Raw genomic sequence first — 20,435 nt, forward strand, 5'->3', positions numbered from 1 at the left:
AAAAATTATTTTTTTAAAAACAATCTCATCTGGGACTATTATCTTACCTTGAGTTTCTCCACCKGAGGGACACCTGTAGATAAATGCACCAGTGAGGACTCGATGACTTCAGCCGCGTCTTGTCCCGAATAATCTTACTCTTAAAAATAAATAATTGCACATGYTTAAACAGTACAGCTTCCATTCTTGTTCGCCAAACGTTAACATGATTTATTAGTTGTTTAAGTTAAGAAAAAGCGACTAAATTTGCACATTTGTTGGGAACGAAAAAGTTGCCCGCGAACTTCCTGTAAGATGCATTCGTGGACCCTCGGAAATTCGAAAACTTCCTGTTACACAATTTGAAGGTCTTTATAAATAAATACAAAACAAACTAWAGTGACTTGAATATTCTTAATGTAATAATTAATTGAGTCTTCCCGACAGGTTAACACGTTTATTTACATTATAAAAATGGAGTATAAAATAATTAACAGTAAAAAATAAGTATTTTAAAGATGTACCATGTTTTCATTGACCATTTCCAATAAACAAAAATTGTTTACATTAACTTATATTTGCTTGAGTTCAAGTCATTCTGCCTTACAACACACCAATATTAAAACAATACAAAAATCAAACAAGCAAATCTACATTTTCACTTTGACAGGGCTGCAAACAAAATCCATTAGGATTTTTGGGAGTCCTTGTTGTTGCAGTTGACTGACAGTATAAAAATTACTTTGCCTAACAAAGATAAGCTCACCCTGTGATGAGGCAAAGATAATTAAACATAAAACAAGTCGAATGAAAACACTATTTCTGACTCAGAGATGAGGACTGAGGCACTTAAATATATGTGTGCCTATTTCAGTGCTCTTTGTGGTCTCCATCCTCCTCCAGCTTCCTGATTTCTGCCTTCAAATGGTTGATATTYTCCCTGCTGGCTTTAAGTTTGTCTTTCAGCTCTGTAATCTCCTGGCTTGTTCTCTTCTTCGCTGCTTCCAGTTTCTCCTTTGTCCTCTGCTCCAGCTCACTGACTGCAGACACAATAAAACAAACTCAAAAGAATGAAGACCAAACCCTGGATTCTGTCCAGGCTGCTGAGTGCAAAAAAAAACAATCTTACAAGAATGCAACAATATAAATCAATGTAAGCATTACTGTTTAAAACAGTGATACATACACTCTGTCTCATGCTTGTACGCGCCAAGAGTGAGTTGTCTTGATGTGGTTAGTAGCTGCTGCATCATAGCTGTGGGATCCTGAAATATCTGAAAATGAAAACAGTGGTTACTGAGATAAACTAAATATTCAAGAAAAAAATGTAAAAAGCACAGACGCAACATGACAAAAAAATAATAGAACCTGTACCATTTCGTCATAAAACTCAGAGACGACCGTTTTCTTCGGCATGGCGCTGGAATCAGACTGGAAAAGCTTCAAGAGATGGTACAGAGTCACCTGAGACACAATAAAAATTAGGACGAGGATCCAAACAGAGAGGTTAGACCAAAAAAAAAGTGATAATACACTTGTTTATTTGAATGTGTGAAATATTTCTGAATGTTTTAATCAATACAAGTAGGGCTGCCACAAACGATTATTTTAATAATCGATTAATCACCGATTATTTATTCAATTAGTCAACTAATCGGATCATGTTAATTGAATATAAAACATGCAGCTTATCACATCAGAAAGCAGCTGCTATTGTATAACCATCGTTAGATTTTAGCTATACGCTAACTAAAAATAAATTGCTGTGGAAGGCAAGTTCTGCTCTGCAGATATTGCACAGGTTTCTCTTTCATTTTCTTAAAATGATCCCACACTTTTGAGCTCTGTTGYYRGGTAGCCATGATACCAGAGCCTGTCTGTATAATGTCTTGTGACGTCCACGGCCTACCCCAGTTACCACTACTGTGCATGTGTGTCAAGGACAGAAAGGCAGACGTGGCAGTGGAAGGTGTCAAAGCAGTTTGGAGAGAAAAACAAGTAAAGAACAAAAAAAAAAAAGATTGATTATTAAATTAGTCATCAATTATTTTAATAATCGATTAGTCGTCGATTAATCATGGCAGCCCTAAATACAAGATAAACCTATTAAAACCTGTCAGGCCTTGTTGTGGCAGAACTCACCGGTCTCTCATTTGGATCAATGAAAAAGATTTTCACAATGATCTCAAACTCTCCCCAGCCCGTCTCTGTAATCTCATACGGAGGTTTTGTTACCACTAGGGGRAAAAAAAWAAAAAATAAAACTTAGAAGTTGACAAACTGATGTTATTTTCTGCATCACATTTCCAGAGTTGAGGTCCTCTCACCTCTCAGGGGATTAACATAGCTTTCATGCAGCTTGAACTGGATCTTCTTCACATAGGCAGACATGTCCTGGGAGAACAAATGAGGTGAGTACACGTCAGAGGAAACTGCACCTCTTGTACTTCCAGCTCGTCTTACCTCATTTCTGTAAGGTTTCACATAAACAGACCACTGATGTGTGTGACCGTCTTCCTCTCGCTTTTTCCCAAAGTAACGGGCAACATTCCCAAACACAATAGGCTTCACTATAGTCACTCCCTGCAATAAAACAGCGCGTTAGTCAAAGAAAGATCACAAATACAAATCATGGAAAAATATATAGAACAAGAAACTGACAAATAAGAGAAAGTATAATTACATAAAAACACCAAGTGCAAATTCATTTACGCCGTAAATTTACCTTAACGCGCCCCCCGGAATCTGGACCAAATTCAGTCATCTTTTTGAACATATTACGCCACAAACACGATCTTATTTTAAAATCTTAAGCGCTATGCATTTGAGTCTACTTGATCCACCGTGTTTTCATCTCTAATGCCATGAAGGCGCCTTAAATCGTGCCTTTCACACACGGCGGAAGGTTTATGCTGCGCAACTAGAACAAGCGCCGGAAGTAAGTACGTATTTATTTGTGCGATGTGAAACTGCCACCGAAGCACAAAGGTTCCGGTCTGACAGACGCCCGGCTACATAATTAATGTTTTCTAATCGAAGACATTAAGCTTATGTATTCAATTAATATCCGACCAAAGTAACATTAGTAAGTTGGACATTTGTTTTGAAACTAGGTGATATTAATTTGGTCGTTAGTGATATTTAGTTTATTTGTTGTCTTTAACAGCAGACATGTGAATATAATTTTAACTTTAATTTAGCAATACTACACACATATACTTTTATTTGAACCCTTTAAAAATGTTATTTCATTTCCACTTAGTAGACAGAGTACTCACTGCTTTTTAAAAATTATTTTCATATCTTTAAACGTTTTTTTAATTAATAAACCAACACTGGGTAGGCTAGGTACCTCAYTTTCAAACAAGAGCTGTAGTTACTTTATATGCGGGTTTTTCAAAATAAAATGGAGATCGTAATAAAAGTATTACTGTTATATATACATTATTTAAAAACGTTTTAAATTTTGAGGGGGGAAATATGAATTTTCAAGTTTCAGGAGTAAATAATTGGTGCTTCTCAATGTAATAAATACATTTTAAAAAGCCTTTAATTGGATCTTTTTAAAACTGACTTTAAATTTAATTACACATCCGTCACATCTGACTCACAATCTAAGTCCCAAATTACACAAAAGCTCAACTTGTCTCCAWATAACTAGAAAGTATTAGAAAACAAAGTAAATGCAAAATCAATTGAAATGTTTTATTACAAATCAAACAAAACAAAAACAGTGTTCACAGACTACATTCCTGTGAAACTCAAGCTCAAAATGCACTAGTGCTCTASAGTGAGCCAATAAAAACTTGGTGTAATTAAACTCAATAAATTCAAGGTTTTCTAACTTTGTTTTAACTGTAGTGTTTAATAAAAATGCTGGTCTTTGCAAATACAAACGTATGCATCAGTTAAAGCTGAATTCWAATTCTAATTCTAAAACGCCCCAACTACATATGCTGGGAAAGTGTCTTCATTACTGCAGTTATCAGTCAGGCTTCTTCTGTCTTCATGTCCCACACACAGACTGACAACACTTACCTTCAGCTGTGGAGAGAAGCTAAAACAGAGCAAATGAACTGGAAATTCACCAAAACCCATCAAACTGGTTCATTTCTTCATTTCTGCTCAGGCCGACTTCAGCAGAACTGATACAGTTTCGTGTAAAAGCACAGCAGAAAAAAAAAAAACAAACAAAACAAAACCAAAACAAGCCAATCATGTGGCCAATTTAGCCAAAAATAAATCAATGTTTTTTTTAATATACAAAACACCATTTGTGAAAAATGCTGCAGAAACACCATCAGGAATTTAAAACTGAGAAATTTAGTTTCTTGGTATCAGTTAACCACAATTTTTACATTAATGCAATTAAAATTGCATTAATTCTTAATGCAATTTTTCAAGTTTTGCACATAAATTTGAGGTGCTCAATGATGTCCGACAGTTAAACACAAAACATTGACATTTAACCCGTAAGCCTCATTTAGGACAGCAGGAGGGTTAAATATGTAGCAATTTGAAGAGTTGTTTATTATTTTTTCATACTTGGAAGTAAAATAGTTCCCCAAACTATAGTTCATACTAGACTGGAGCACTAAATCTGTACATTTCTTGTCCATCTTTATTTACGTCAACTTCATAAACGAGTGGTTTTACATTTCACTTGTTTTGTTCTGGAACAAAGGCAAATCTTTCACTTTGTAATTCAAACAATTTGGTCTTATGAGAGTTGTAAAAATAAAATAAAAAACAGGAGAACTTTCACTATTTTCCAAAACCACTGTGTACGTGAGAAAGAACAAGTCTGAGTAACAAACTGACATTCACAGTCTGACAAATGTGCAACACATTAACACAACTTAAGTGATACAAAGATGTGCTGCATTGAATGTTCAACCTGACATGTTAAAGGGAGTGTGGTTATTTYTGAAGTTAGGTCAAAAAGTTAGAACCTCATCACAGAGTGTAGTAGTAGTGTGATGAGGTGTAGTGTGAAGAAAGGCCAGAAATTATCTAGGCTAGGCTAATGGCTAGCTAAGAGAGATCTTATTGGAAAAGACTGAGACTCAACTCAAAGGGGACAGATCCACTGAGCAGTACCAGGACCGTTACCAGCTGGCTCTATGCTGAGAACATACAGGAGCTTTGTGTTATTAGGGTGATTAAAAAAATGAAACTTAAAGAAAAAAAAAATAAAAGCTCATCTATCTAATGTAATGTTTCCTCCCCACAGTACTATGTTGTTTTAAAGCCTGAAAAATTAAATAAAACTGCACCATCCTTTTTTTTCATACTTGGGGCTAAATGTGAGAGGTACTATCAGAGGAGTATAAAGTACTAAAAAAAAAAAAAACTTTGGTAGGAGTTTCACTGACAAGTACTCAAGACAAACTGCTCAATAATTGAGAAAATAAAAGTACTTTCACACACTAAATGAAGTTCTGAATTTACAAAATGCTTCACATTTACTCAACTTGGTAAATTCAATAATTCATTTTTTTAGAGTGCATGAACAACTTTCATGAGTTCTGGTCATAATGAGGCGTTGCATTTTAAAGTATTATTACGTTTTGAATAAAAAAAGTAAAAGTTACAATAAAAAACTATTACTATGCTTACAAATTRGATAAGTACTGTAACAAAGTAACTTGGCTACAATACACTTCWGCTTTTAATATATGTGACCCATCACATCAAAACAAGGATTAAGTCTAAAAGTGGAATATGGAGAAATAGGCAAATATGTTTTGATTAAAACTTACAAAAATTGCATTTCATCAAAATATAACAAATYAATGCCTTGTTTCATTTGAATGAACTGTGCGAGATACAACCATGTTTTTGAAGCACTTTTCTGAGCAGTAGTGACACCGCCCCCACCTTAAAAAAACCTGATTTTGAGGAAAAAYGCCTTTAAATATTGAGATTTTCCCTGTGAGCAAGAAATGTTTTTGTTTCATTCCAGCTGGGAAATGTCAATATTCAAATACTATTACAGATTTCCTCTTCATAATAGGGGGGAAAAATCATCATAAATATTACATAAAAGTAGGATTCAGACCAAATATTAATGTATTATCGTAACCAAGACAAATTAAGGCATATCTCTGATTCCGTTTATATTACAATGATCCAGGTATCAAAACGTAGCTTTTAAAGTCGGGAATCTGAAAATGGGATTAGGTCATTTTTGACGTAATCCTAATGTCGATATGATGGGTCATATATATATATTTGACCAAATATCATTTAAAAAACAACCAGACTATCTTTAGATTTGTGCTGCACTTTTAAACAACTTGTTTGGTTTATTATTATTTTTAAATCAAACAGTTTGGTTCCAAATCAGCCATAATAGAAAGAAGCTGGAATGCTTGTTTTATCCTGTTCATGGCACTGCCGTAAAGCAAACAGATGGGTTAATATATGCAACAGTAATAGTGTTCACAACAATAAAACACACTACAAACAGGTGCTGGTCAGTTTTAGAGACGATTCAGTGAAATTACACATAAATTAATGGTCGTATAAACAGCAGCATGGTTTTGGTTGACAATATTTGGTTTAAAAAGGACAGAAAATGTCTTATGGACATATTCTAAATTGATCAGAATCCACCGATGCACACATCTACCTGTACAAACGTGCGTTTGTCTAATTTGTCTTACCTTGAAAGAGTTTTTCTCCCATTTGGCCAAAAATAAAACAAAAGGACAGCAAGCCAAAAAGCATCATCTAAAAATAGACAATTCAATGTAAAAAACATTTAAAATCCCAGAAAAATACATTTAATATAAATGAACCAAACTTGAAGAGCAATTCACCAGATGAGTGTACCTCAGTAAACATTTTTATTACAACACCATCTAGTTTTTAATCAAAAAAGCAGACACATTTACAAACATACTAAACCGGAAAGAATAAATGAGAATGAGAGGGAGAGGAGGGAAGAAAACATCAAAACACGTTCCCTATAAAAACTTCTCTAAACTCAGTTTACACAATACAAGCCAAAGAAAAATAAAAAGTAATATGTGCGTCTTCTATCAGAGGATCACATGGCTGTTTTATTGTTTCTTTGCACAAAAAAGAAAAGAAAAGAAAAAGCTTTACACATATTTTATGTTAAATAAAACAAAGCAAAAGAGCTGCTTGGAAAGTTTCTTTTCTTTCAAATTTAGTTACCACGAGTAGAGATGTTTGGACAACAAAGCCTTTTTTGCGCATGTGAAGCTCTTCCATCCACTGCTCTTAAATAAGACAACAGACAGAGAAGGATGGGTGGAGAAGGAAAGGAGAGGAGAAATGGAAGGGGGGGTGGAGGAGGAGATGGTGGCCGTTACTCCTGTCCGGTCATGCAGGGTGAGCGGGGTGCAGAGGGTGGGAACGTTGCACTGAAGGTGCTCCTCCTTTTCCTTCCTTCCATCCTTGATCCCCGTGAGCTGAAATGTGTCAAAACGAAGGGTGCAGTTTGGTTTCGAGCTAACCCAAAAGTCAACACTTTCTCTCTCTCCCCACCACTTCACAATTTAACCTCTAGACTAGACATGTCGTTCRCCAAGGCTGGGTTCAATTTACCATCACCGAGTCAGAAAACAGGACTTTGTGTTGGTACACTATGTTGTTATTGTCACACCAGAGTGGGGGTTTGGCTTGGACGTTACAACGGTGTTATGGTGTACTTCAGTACCGAAATATAATGACGATATTTAAAAATTACAACGGTATATACTGTATATTACTTTTTTTTTTAAAAATCGCTCTAATCGGAAAGATATGCATTCTCAAATTGTTTTTCAACTCAGGTCAAAAGTAGAGACTTCAGTTTAACCATACACCAGTTTAATTGTGTTGATTGGCCAAGTAACACTGGAGTTATGCTAATATATGCCGTAATCTCAGTCTACGTCCCTCAAGCCGAAACATAACCCCCCCGACCTCCTTTGTGACTGAAGCCCAAAGTCATTTGACAAGTGCCAAAAAATCTAAAAGAAAATAAAAAGACACAAAAATCTAACGAAGTTTGGCGGCGATAGCGAAAGCAAGTAACTCCAAATGGACCCGCCCCTTTCCGGTCCATTCTGTAATTCCGAGTACTAGCAGAGTCAAATGTTTCCGAATCACAGGTCAACTGGTAAAACAGAGGTTACCATAAAAGCGTCACTAGAACTGAGAAAATTCAACATGCTTATAAAGCAGRTTAATGAAAAATCTCGTTTAGGACCCTAAAGTAGCCTGGTTAAAACCAGACCCTTGTCCTTCACTTTACTTCGGACTGAGGGTCTGGAATCACTGCTACAGAGAAGTGATTCTTGCTGGAGTCGTGGCCTCTGCTGAAGTGTGTGTGTGCGTTGCTGTGAAGGAGACTAAGCTAAGAAGCTAACTGGAAATCGCGTGCGCTGTAAACAACCCTACTGAGAGGAGAGAAGTACCGAGCCGAACGAGACGACTGTAAATGAGAGCTGCTGCTTTGTCAGACAAGTTTAATTTTATTTGGAAGCCTTATCAACACGGACTGGCTTCATTCTCTTCCTCCACTGCCATCACTAAACTAACTAGCAGACACTGCGCAGAACATCAACGTCGTTCAAAACTCCGCCTTCTGTTCTCTGATTGGTCCAGGTAAAATAAACTACAAGCAGACACTGCGTAGAAAATCGACGTTCTGTTCTCTGATTGGCCCGGCTAAAAATCTGCCAGCGAAATCCATGTCTATGGGAGAAATGCCAGACGGAGCAGTGAAGGGAAACTAGAATTGAGCGGAACTGCGTAGGAAGGCAAGGGCCAGCCTAAAGGAAAATTTAACAAAAATCATTTCGAAACAAATACATCAGGTCTGTAAAACGGTGTAAATTTACTGGTTGAATTTGTTCAATTTTAATGGCTTTTCCATAGCAACCTCAGCGTTTTACTGATAAACGTGAGCTTGGCCTGGTTCACATATTTTAATTTAACAATTTTAACTACGAAAAGGTCTACCCTATACCGTGGTATTATCTAAAGATAATTTGTCTGTTTGAAAAAGGTCAGTACCGCCCAACCCTGTAACTCTGGAGTTCTTTCAAATAAACTCATAAAATGAGTATTTTTTTAAACCACTCAGTTTAATGTGATTGTGAATTTCACCCAACTTTAGCACAGACATAAACAATCATGCACATTTGTATAGAACTGATCCAAGAAGCTAATAGGACATTTATTAACATGTACACACATCAAAAACTAGTTGAGTCTGCCTTCAAAAATGACTAAAATACACACTTTAACTAACATTTGATGCAAGTTAAAAATGTACGACACACTAACACTGAGTTACACATAGAACTGCAACATACAAAAATAGATTTTGGTATTCAACAAATTTTTGAGACAGCAATGGATAGCATGTAAAGACATGAACATCAGTTTTGTTGTTTATGTGTATAAGTAATATCTACAGACTTCACACTCTTTATATTACCAACAAAGTACAAATTTAAACATATACAATCTCAACTTTTTATTTTATTATTATTATTTAATACCAAACTGCTTGTATCCGAGTTCATCTACAGTCACAATCAATGGCAAATTAGTTTCTTTTGGTCAGCGCCTTAATAGTTTTATTACAACTCACCGGATGAAAATGTAAATTACAAATAAACAGAAAATGTAACTAAAGTGGCTAAGTATAGATGCAACAATAACTTGGTAAAGTGAATTAGAATACAAAAAGGACAAAAACAGCCACAGATAAAGGCACTTATTGGACTCAATACCATCAACTAGTGAACTAGAAATGACCCTTGTTTTTCTTACAGTCATAAAAACTTTATGTTACTGCAAACAGTTCAAGTCAAGAAGATGGGATTATTTTATGCACACACCTGATAAAGTCCAACAGTGAGGTACAAATAGCTCCCTTGTGTTGATAAAACATCGTCAGTAACCTCTCACAAATCAGAGTCTGTTAACAGATCATTTAAAGCACACTTAGAGAGGAACGTAACATTTTCCAAGTGAAATGACAAAAATTACAACGCTGTCATTTCAGGTTTGCTCAATATAAATTTCAAATTCACGGGACAAGGTTTCACAGGGCATACAGATGCTAATATTTACATTTAAAGACAAAAGTACAAATTTTACATGGTTCAAAGGTTCAATTATTACTGAAACTGGTTTTGGCTAATGGCAAAAACTAAGCTGTTTACAGGGTAGGCAGCAGGAGACACACCTCAGCTCAGTCAAAGTCAACCAGACTCTTTCTCCCACCTATCAAATTTAAGACTAGTATTTGTCAAATTAAATTCGGTTTTCTTATAAAATAAGAATTAAACGTGTAGCCAAGTAAGCTAATGGGGATTAAAAGAGCCAGAGCCAAACCAGGGTCAAGCAGTTAATAAATCCATAAATTAGTCTGATGATAAAATATAGAGGTGTAAAAACGAACAGGGTCACAAGAGAACAGATTTAATGTGTACCAGACAGGTATTCAGACCCCTAAAATACCACAGCTGATTCGTGTTGGCTAAAACTGATGGCAAATCAGCTTCTTGAAATAGTCCCATTTTGTAATGGAATTGGAAGATTTTATTCAGGGACAACACTAGAAAATAAAATAAAATAAAAAAACAGTCTTATGGCAGTAGCTCACTGGGCTGCGATCGTTGGTGAACATCCACGAGTCTCAAAAATGTCTTTAATGTTAGAGGGTTTGTTTTCTTTACTCGAGTGAGGTAAGATTGATTGAATTTTAAATCAATACAGGCAGGAATTTTAAATGATTCCTAATTTAATTTCCATTAATTCTAAAGGGGTTGAGCTGCATGTTGACACTTTACACTGCCCATATGACAGAAATGATCAGAGGCTGCAGCACTAAATGTTCAGGTGAAATAACATCACTAATATTTTACAGTTATTTTACCAGGCAAATCCCACTGAGATCGCATATCTTTTTTGCAAGGGAGGCCTGGGCGTGAAGGCAACCTATTGCAAAAAATAAAAAATAAAAATAAAAAAATAAATAAAATAAAATAAAAGAACTAAGGGTACACCAGCCAACGTGGACCCTAAGCAAGTACGAAATGAAATAATGTGCAGGGACAATATCGCTCTGCAAAGTGTGTTCGCAAAAATTATTTTCAAAAAGTAGTTCCTCAAAATTCGGCCACATGGTTCGCTGTTTGCAAACACTTAGGATACAATATGTATGCAACTGACTATTTACTTTCTTGCAATTAACCAGTCACAGCCCAGTGACAAACTACCTTTAGGAAGACGGCTTTGCTAGAGGACACTGCTTAGAGTGAAAGTTTTTCTCAAAGACACTTGAAAGAAAAAACAAAAACCCACTACACTCATCACTGTGTGACAAATTTATGCAACCAAGTGAACGGTTTAATGTCAAATATCCAACATATTGTCATGCAAAAAAAAATAAAAATAAAAAAAATAAACAAGTACTTTATTCATTATATACTACTGTAACCAACTGCAGCTGGAGCTGTTTGACTCTGGTTTGGCATGATTGATTCTTTTTTAAAAGGGATATTATTCCCTAAATATTTACACCAGCAAGCAACCTCAAGAMACAGCATAGTAATACTTTAAGCTTTTTACATACATTGAACGTCTGCATAGTGATTTAAACACATAAAACAATGTAAAAGCATACTTGGACACAACAGGAATAACTGGATATTATATATAAATAGGCTGACATCTAACAGTGTTCCAGAAACAAGCTGGCATATTGAAGGCAAAAGCATGGACGGGTGGAAAATGGACATATTTGGGCATGAAGTTTTGCCAAATTCCACTTAATTCATTTATGCTGCATAAACATTTTGCCCACATATTTTAACTGTCATTAGACCTTGTGCCCATTGGACCTCTTGTCTAAGATTATCAAAAGGTATTAAATGCTCTGTGGTGAGCCAGATTGTTACCACTTAAAGGGTTTGTCTTAAATAAAATTAATGATACAGTTTTGGAAACCACTGCCTACAAGAGGTCCCCAATGGACATGAAGTCTTACTTTGCAGGACAAAATATTTAACTGAGGGTTTGTTGCTCACTTGAACTGACTGAAAACTAAAGATCAGCACAACTCTGCACTAAATCACATGAAACATCAACAAAATAGTTACCAAGTTACACTTTTTTGGGTTTTGCTTGATTTCAGCACCTCCAGTAGTTCAACCACCCCAGTAAATATTTTCCAGTATATATATAAAAAAATAAATAGAAAAAGTGAAAATATTACTTATGTGTGGGGAAAAAATAAAACATTTTTTTTCCTGCAAGTACAAATTTATGTGTATGGAAGTTCAATTAAAATCCTGTCAAATATTTGAGAACGGGTACAACTGCASAGAGATGCTGAAGGTTCAATTTGATTTGAAGAACTTGGCTTTACAGACATCATTCACACAACCGTCTCAGCTTCAGGTGCTATAAACATCAGCACAATGTAAAACACCATTTCAAAATGCAGCTTCATAAATGTACACAATATTCCTGTAAGCAATGCCCTACAAAGATTACAAAAAGGTATTTAAAATTCCGATTACACCAGAAATGCAGCAACAAAATCCAGAAAAGTAGCCTCGACATATCACAAGCAAATTTAAAAATACAACACACCAGCTAAGTGGTGTTTTGTTCATATTTGTGAGAAGGATAAGCAGATGAATTAGTCTGCAGTTTCACCTAGGGATGAAACGGTGTGAAAATTTATTGCAGTTATTGTAGTATTTAAAAAAAAAGCTGGTTGGAAATGCGCAACAATTACAAACTAAAGTTATTACACACATAGTGGACCAGGGTAAATGCATCAAAATTAGTATTATTAATAGGGATACACAATATAGTGGCATTTACATCAGTATCAGTCCAATAAGTAAAACTGGGCTGATATTAACGTCCGATATTGATTTCCCACATTTTAGCTTTGCGTTTCTGTTTTGGGAGGGGAAATGTTTGGTCGAGTGGTATTTGTTTGATCTTGATAGTGTTAGTGACGCTCTGCAGCCAGGAATAACTCAAGTAGAGAGCCATGTCGCGGTCTGTCGTTTTTTTTTAAATTTTTTTGTGTAACGTCAGGAATTATTGTTATCTGCCAAAACAGAAATAAAAATATCGGCTATCGATATTGGCTGACATTTTCATATCTGTGTCCCCAATTATTAATATTGTTTAAAGTACTCATTGCAAAGCATAATATTTTTGATGCAAAAAGTTACCCTACATAAGTAGCTTTATTCTAGAGGTTTTCCATATTTTCATATTGATATGCAATTCAGGAATGCAGGTCTGTACCTAATGTAAACAAAGTGGTTGTCTGTTTCCATAAACCATGGACCATAGAAGCCTGAGTTAGGGCTAGAGGCTATACTGAATCTAAAATAAATTTGACAACTTGTCATTTGTTAAATGAACAAATGTGATGAACTGCAGCAGCCTAAAACTGATTGTGAGATGACTGGAGAGGACACTGGGAGCTAATTCAATGACTGTTAATGTTAGGAGAGTATTTTACATTTAGAATTAAACTTGATTAAAGCTTTTGTTTTGAACAGTTTAGGAATTTCTGTTAAGTTCTGCTGTAATTWAAAAATTGTGATAACATTTCGTTAAGCACGCTAATCTTTACAAGTAATGGTGTTTTAATTTAAATGACAAAAAGTTTAACCCTTTCATCCCTAGGTCAACCATGACATAACATGAAAACAGCCTGAAAACACTCACTCAGTCTACAACACTTTAATAACCTTGAAGTTAATAAACGGTGGCCTAAACAACAAAATATTTACAAAATGTCTAATTATCTTTACGTTCTCAAACGAGGAATTTCATGTACAAAATGACCAATAAAAGATTAAAGACACCAATCAATTGTTAAACAGCTAAGCTGTAACGCTCCTCGGTTATATCACAATGTGAACACCAACAGCACCAGATTGTGTGCATCACACCAGTAAATTCATATTTCAACAAAGAATCATTGTTTTCATATTTTTCACTTCACCTCAATGTTTTACAATGAGGTTCAACTGTTCGTCAGCAAGATTACATTAGCAAAACATTCAATCTGACATGTCAATATAACCTGCATGCAAATATAACACTGTAAAAAACTTTGTAAAACCAAATATTGCAAGCTAGTCATGTTAAATCTACTTCCTTTATAACATTTTCTATAGTTATTACTAATTTCTAAAGCATTACTTTACTGTTTTTTATATTTACAAGTCAAAAGTTGTCTTTGTTTATTCTTACAATATATGACCCAAGTAAACACTGTGTTACCACTTTGACAACAAATTCCCGACGTTGACAACGGAAACCAACATTCAAAATTCAATTTACATCTAGTAAAGTACCAATTTACCAGTAAGTTTTATTATTTAAGTCATAAAATTGCTCAACATTTGATCAATAGGCCACATTAGCTGGTAAAACACAGAATTCTGACATTTTGCATAATAATAATAATAATAATAAAAAAAAATCCTAATTACATCAAAGAAACAACATCTTGGCAGATGTAGCACAGACAGTATATTAATATCTGTGTATTACTTTAAACACATTWAGAATATAGAAAAAATATAATTTACTTTTGTTTGCATGGTGAACGTTTTACTAGCCTCTGAAGCCTGATGAGCAAAATTAAGAAATACATTCAAACAGTAAATTTCATAAATGTTTTCTGATATTTACAAAGTCTCAAAGCTTTTCTTCTTTTGCCAAACATGAATAAATTAACTGTTATGAACATTTTGAAGATATGCACTGGTGTTTTGTGAAATATGAAGGAAAAGTGGACTTACCTTTTCTGAAAAAAGTCTTTTCTCTGCTCACTTATCCCTTTAGTTTCTCTAATATTTCTTTTTGCAATGGCTAGTTTAAGGTGAAAAATATGATATACTGTATATGGGATTTAAATTGGGGGTTGTAAAATTATAAAAAAAAAAAATGGAGGTAGCGAGCGATCAGAAAAGACTTTAAAGCCTTGTGTTTTCTTTTTTTTTCTGCCAATTTAATCCAGCAGGCCGAGTCTAAATCTGCAAATTTGTCAGAAATTTTGTTCAGAGAAACCAAACAGTTGTACCCACCTCCGGTTTCAGCTAACGGTGACGGTACTCCCTCTCCCGCTCTCTATCGCGGTCTCTGTCCCGGTCCCTCTCRCGGTGGCGGTCCCGCTCCCGGCTGCGCTCTCTGTAATAATCCTCGTGGCGGTCACGACTGCGAGACTTGTGTCGCCGGCTCTTCTCCCGAGAACGGCTGTGATCGCGTTCTCTGGAGCGCTCTCTTCTGGTCAAAAGAGAAATCCCTTAATCCTTGTTTTAGGTTTTACAAATATTTTTTGGGTCTAATTCCCATTTTGTTTTTCTTTTTATTTCCAGCTGTAAATAACTACAGAACCTCATTAGTCGTACCTTGACCCAGAACCATAGCTCTTTGACTCAATACCATGGAGACAATCCTGAAGGGAACTGATGAGGACTTTACAGCGGTCATCTGCTGACACTTTGGACTGCTTGATCAGGCTGATGGCTGTCACCAAAGTCTCTATAGCACTGCCATATTCAGCTAAAAAAGAAGACAATATCTTAATCACAAGAAAATATCTGATTTTCTATTTATCCCGAATTCATTTTTTCACAGAAGCAAACAGACGATAGTGTAACTTATAAAAGAACCAGCCAATACAAAGACATGTTTCTAACAGCTACAGGTACCTGCACTGGCATCAGACACAGCTCGAGAGATGGCGCTGGAGGAGATGGCTCTGTTCCTGTTCATAATCTCCTCAAACTCTGCCTCGCTTAGTGGGGTTCGCGAAGACTCCATGTCTCTGCAAAATCAACAAGATAAACCATCTTTATAACAAACACTAAACACAGTTTTTACAAATATTTAAAGGGATCCACGATTAGTTGTAATATTACTTTATTTAATAAAAAATATATTTTAACTGTAAAAATACTGTAGGCTGTTAGGTTTTATAATTTTTTAACGAAAAATTTCAAAATGTATTACAAGAACGGAGCCATTTTATTTACACACAAAGCATTCTGGGTAAATGATGACGTGGATAGGTCCTCAGTGTGAGCGAGCTATATCCACCCTGAAGGTTAATCTTGGACAATATCTGACGATCGGCTCTTTTTTTTAAAAGAAACCAGAGAGCGTTGACAGAGAGGAGGTAGAAATGACTCAACCTGTAACTGAAAATACAGATGGAGGACAACAGAGCTGCTTCATGGAAGAAGAACCTCAGCTGAGCTTGTTATTTTGTCGCGCTAGCACCGAGCTAATACATATAAGGCAATATAGAGCCAGAGCTAACGCTAACAAGCTAAGCTGAGATTCTTCCGTCATTAAACACATCTGTTTACCTCGTCGACATCATTTACCCAGAATGCTTTGCGTGCAAGCAAAATGGCTCCGTCCGTGTTAAAATATATTTTTAAAATTATAAAAACTAAACAGTCTACAGTATTTTTAGAGTCTTTATTTTACAGTTAAAATATATGTTTATCAAATAAAGTCTAATGTTACAACTAATCATGGATCCCTTTAARTTAGGAGTTCAAGTCCTCTTGATCCAAATGGTTTTGTTCCGTTTCTGTTGAACTACCTACCTGCCTCCAGGACCATAGTCCCTATCATATGGTGGCGGTCGTCCGTATGGGTCGTTTGGCCCTGGGGGGCCTCGTCCGTCGTTGGGGGGAATGTTGTTGCCAGGTGGGGGAAAGAAAGCTGGGTTCACATGAGGAGCAGGTGGTGGGCCACCAGGAGGAGGACCTTGCAAATGGGGTGGTGGAGCCAAAGCCAGCGGGGGCCCAATGGGACCTGGAGGGCGTGGAGGGAAGGGGCCTGGAGGAGGTGGGCCCTGTTGAGGGGGTGGTGGACCTGGAGGGGGGCAATAACCTGGAGGAGGTGGGCCTGGGGGGAGAGGTCCCAGCGGAGGCTGGCCAAACTGACCAGGGAAGAGGACAGGGGGAGGAGGTCTGTCGCCACGACTTGGAGGACCCGGCAGAGGAGGCGGCAGACCCTGGCCAGGTGGAGGACCTGGAGGGCCAGGGGGTCCAGGTGGACCTGGAGGAGGGCGTGGATGACCCTGAATCCCACCTTAAAGAACAAAAACATAAAACAGAACAGAATCACGACTCAAACTAAAATCATGGATTTTAAAATAAAGAGCATGCTACTAAAAAATCCTGACGACTTCTCCTACATGAGAACAAAATCTGGAAATTTTAATACAAAGTTAAAGACATCCTGCCAGGAACAAGCTCACACAATGTCTCATGCTAATCTCTAACTTCTGTGCATCTTCTACACATTAGAGTGCTGGCTGTGAGGATCCAAAAAAAAAAAAAAACGACACATGAAACAGATGAAAGCAGGTAAAAAATAATGGAGGAAATAAAAATCACAGGACAACAAATCACATGAGGGATTACAGCTAGAGGAAACAGTTTGTTACCCCAACGTAAGAAGTTTTAGTACACCACAGAGCTAAATTATTCCAACACTTAAGAGGGTGCACTGTTTTACAGTGCAAAGAGCCCTCAAAGTTATTCTGAAATCAAAGATTGAAGCAAATAGGCTGTTAGATCACAGATTTAAACTATTAATAATGATGCAAACTAAGCAKTGTTACTAGTGATTATTTAGATCTCTCTAAGTTAAACAGTCAGGATGTTAAACATTTCTTTTAAAATCTGAAACATCTTTAAATGTTTTAAACAAGGCCTCAATATTTGACAAATAACATGCCTGTTCACAGAGCAGCTGGTAAACAAAKAGCAAACCAAACATTCATAGAGACACAGATCCATTTCCAATAAACATCTGCAGCTTGAGAATTAAAACAAAACAAAAAGAGATAAATCTGTCAAATCAATCAGATCAATCGAGGTGTGTCACCTCTGCTATGCCAGCTCCCGTCCCTGCCCCCTGGTGGGAAAGGATTGAAACTCATTTCCATCAGAGGGCCATCTTGGTGCCTAACCAGATCTGGTCTCATCCCAGAGCCTAACGAGGAGGGAAAAAAAAAAGGCAAACCAATCACAACTTTTTTTCTTTCATGAACTTCTGACTTCCAACTAAAAACCTAAACAACCCCGTGGGGCAGGGCAACAGCTACTAAGCAAAAGAATTAACGTAAATGAAAAAAAAAGAAAAAAAAAAGAAGAAAAAAAAGGAGAGAGAACCGAGGGCAAAAAAAAAAAAAAAAGCTGGCAACTCAGTTTTCTCCTACTGCCCGCATTAAGTAGCTAATAAGACTTAAAGGGACTAGAAAGTCGACAGCTTGTCAAGTGAAGCTTTAAAGCAAACAGCTTGTCCAAGGAAATGTGCTGAAAGCTGCCTGCAAGCAAAATACTGCAGCCACAGAAGTTTATTTGTTTGGATAAAGTGAAATGGAAAGGACAAAAACCAATTCTACATGAAAAATAGATCATGCAAAAACAATAATGCAGACTGTAAAAAAGGTAGCTAAAACTATATACTCTCTAAGCGTGGCTTTGGTTCCATGCAGGTGTGAGTAGTACTAAAGTAGTACTAAAGTCCATGCTTGTTGGGCAGAACTGCTAAACATAAAAGCTTATTTTAAAGCAAACTTTTAAAGGCACATTCAACTTTTTTTTAAAACCACTCCAGAGATGTTGTGGAAAAATAAACTATAATTACCAGTTTAGAAAATAAGAATGGAATAATGTGTTCATATTCACAAGCTTCTAATGCAGATCATGTCAAATTGTTTACATTAAATATTAAGCACCAAATAATAACATAATCATAAACAATCATAAAACTCAGCCTGTCTACTGAACCAAGGCCATCACAATCCAACGAGGTCAAACTACTTATTATCTTATGAGTTTAATCGACTATAAAATTACTTAAATGTCTAACTTAGATTATATTACAATGATAGTCTAATGCAGGGGTGTACAATCCTGGTCTTCTGGGATCACTATCCTGCAGGTTTCAGAGGTTTCTGCTCCAACACACCCGATTTAAAGGAATAAGTGATTACCAGGCTTCTGCAGAACTTGAAGAGGTAATTCAGTCACTTAATCAGGTGTGCAGGGGCAGGGAAACCTCTAAAACGTGCACATTTCCTCTTTATTTTGGATGTGAAACTGACTAAACTACTTAATGTTCAGTAACTTTCGACGAACAATCAGTACAAATCCTGCGATCAAACTAACCCGGGAAGTGTGGTGGTCCTCCAGGCCCCCCAGGACCGGGGAAACGGTCTCCTCCGGGACCGGGTGGTCCGGGAAACCTTCCTTTGCCTCGACTGCCCATGGGGAATCCACTACGGGAGCCTGCTCCGGGAGGTCCAGCCTTACCTTCCCCAGACATCTGTCCTGACTGGTTACCTGTAAATAAAATAACGCACAATAAAACCACCTTTTCCATTTAAATTAAAAGTAGATGTGTGTGCATATTCACCAGCAGTGTGGCATGGATCAATAAATACTGGCTGAAAAATAATGAACACTTGAAATAATTTTAAAAAAGCATATTGAAGACAAGAGTGCACTTGCCCCTCTTACTTTTACGTGACTGCATCTCAAACTGACTGAGCGACTGTTTATTGCATGGTGTAACAATAGGATTCTGTCCGTGGAGCTCCCTTTTGGACAACAGATCCATTAGCTTTCTGGACGATGATTCTGAACCCACACACACAAGAGCAAACCTGGAGGACACAAGCAGACAACAGAGAATTACACTTACCCACAAACATAACAATCTCAGCCCATCAGAACCAAACCTGTGAATGCATTAGATTAAATCCATCACACTAAAGCTACGTTTGAATAATTATATTTGACATCAGCAGTTGGATATATAGGAATATCTCTACCTAATCATTTGATTTACCCAACTGTGTGACAAACAGATAACGACCTCACCCTTTAGACTGGCCGTTGGCCCTGTTTTCAAAGAACTTTATCTCCAGCACATCTGTGATGCCTATCGAACGGATGGCTTCTGTCAGGTCCTCATCTGTTGTCCACTGTGAGAGACAAGGCATCACTATCAGTCATCAGCAGTCACTTCTCTAAGCTGTTAAATTGTTTAAAACTTTCAGATTCCCTAAACGGCTTTTTCACGAGGATGTCCTGATGTCTTTAAAGGGGACCTATTATGCAAAATTCACTTTTTAAACGTTTTTTTTACTTAACTTTAGGTATGTACTTCTAAAAAAAAAGTCCTAGGACCAAAAAAAATGCACCCAGGGGCATATGTACTGTAAGTAAATGTATTTTTAATTTGTATCAACGATACTTCTGTCATTTTGTGATGTCACAAGCCGTACAACAACCCACCGGAACCTGCGTTCAGCCCCTTACCTAGCAACACCCGGGTGAGGCTCCACCTCCTCAGTATAAAAAACTGTCACGGTTGTTGTTGTGCAATGCGCAGCTCATTTCACA

At 36.7% G+C, this 20,435-nt stretch overlaps 2 protein-coding genes across 6 annotated transcripts in view; both read right to left on the minus strand.

Moving 5' to 3' along the window:
- Positions 1–469: 469 nt before the first annotated feature.
- yeats4 (YEATS domain containing 4) lies at positions 470–3,378 on the minus strand. Its single transcript, XM_014014528.1, has 7 exons — positions 2,705–3,378; positions 2,443–2,562; positions 2,307–2,373; positions 2,122–2,216; positions 1,354–1,443; positions 1,166–1,253; positions 470–1,019 (listed from the first exon to the last, which is right to left on the minus strand). Exons 1-7 carry the CDS (start codon positions 2,753–2,755, stop codon positions 850–852), a joined length of 681 nt encoding a protein of 226 aa, XP_013869982.1. The 5' UTR covers positions 2,756–3,378; the 3' UTR covers positions 470–849.
- A 3,070-nt stretch (positions 3,379–6,448) lies between these two features.
- cpsf6 (cleavage and polyadenylation specific factor 6) overlaps positions 6,449–20,435 on the minus strand; it is a 16,214-nt gene continuing 2,227 nt past the window's right edge. The window contains exons 3-11 of one of the 5 annotated variants that reach the window (XM_014014521.1): positions 19,911–20,014; positions 19,539–19,693; positions 19,197–19,370; positions 17,908–18,015; positions 16,617–17,106; positions 15,711–15,826; positions 15,408–15,561; positions 15,084–15,282; positions 6,449–7,421 (exon numbers count right to left, since the gene is read on the minus strand). In XM_014014521.1, coding sequence (XP_013869975.1) covers positions 15,096–15,282; positions 15,408–15,561; positions 15,711–15,826; positions 16,617–17,106; positions 17,908–18,015; positions 19,197–19,370; positions 19,539–19,693; positions 19,911–20,014 — 1,488 coding nt within the window. In that variant the 3' untranslated portion in view covers positions 6,449–7,421; positions 15,084–15,095. The remainder of the gene's footprint in view (positions 7,422–15,083; positions 15,283–15,407; positions 15,562–15,710; positions 15,827–16,616; positions 17,107–17,907; positions 18,016–19,196; positions 19,371–19,538; positions 19,694–19,910; positions 20,015–20,435) is intronic. The other 4 variants (XM_014014523.1, XM_014014522.1, XM_014014524.1 and 1 more) reach the window with 4 other exon arrangements.

Source organism: Austrofundulus limnaeus, unplaced genomic scaffold, assembly GCF_001266775.1.
Source record: "Austrofundulus limnaeus strain Quisiro unplaced genomic scaffold, Austrofundulus_limnaeus-1.0 Scaffold115, whole genome shotgun sequence".
Taxonomy (NCBI): Eukaryota; Metazoa; Chordata; class Actinopteri; order Cyprinodontiformes; family Rivulidae; genus Austrofundulus; species Austrofundulus limnaeus.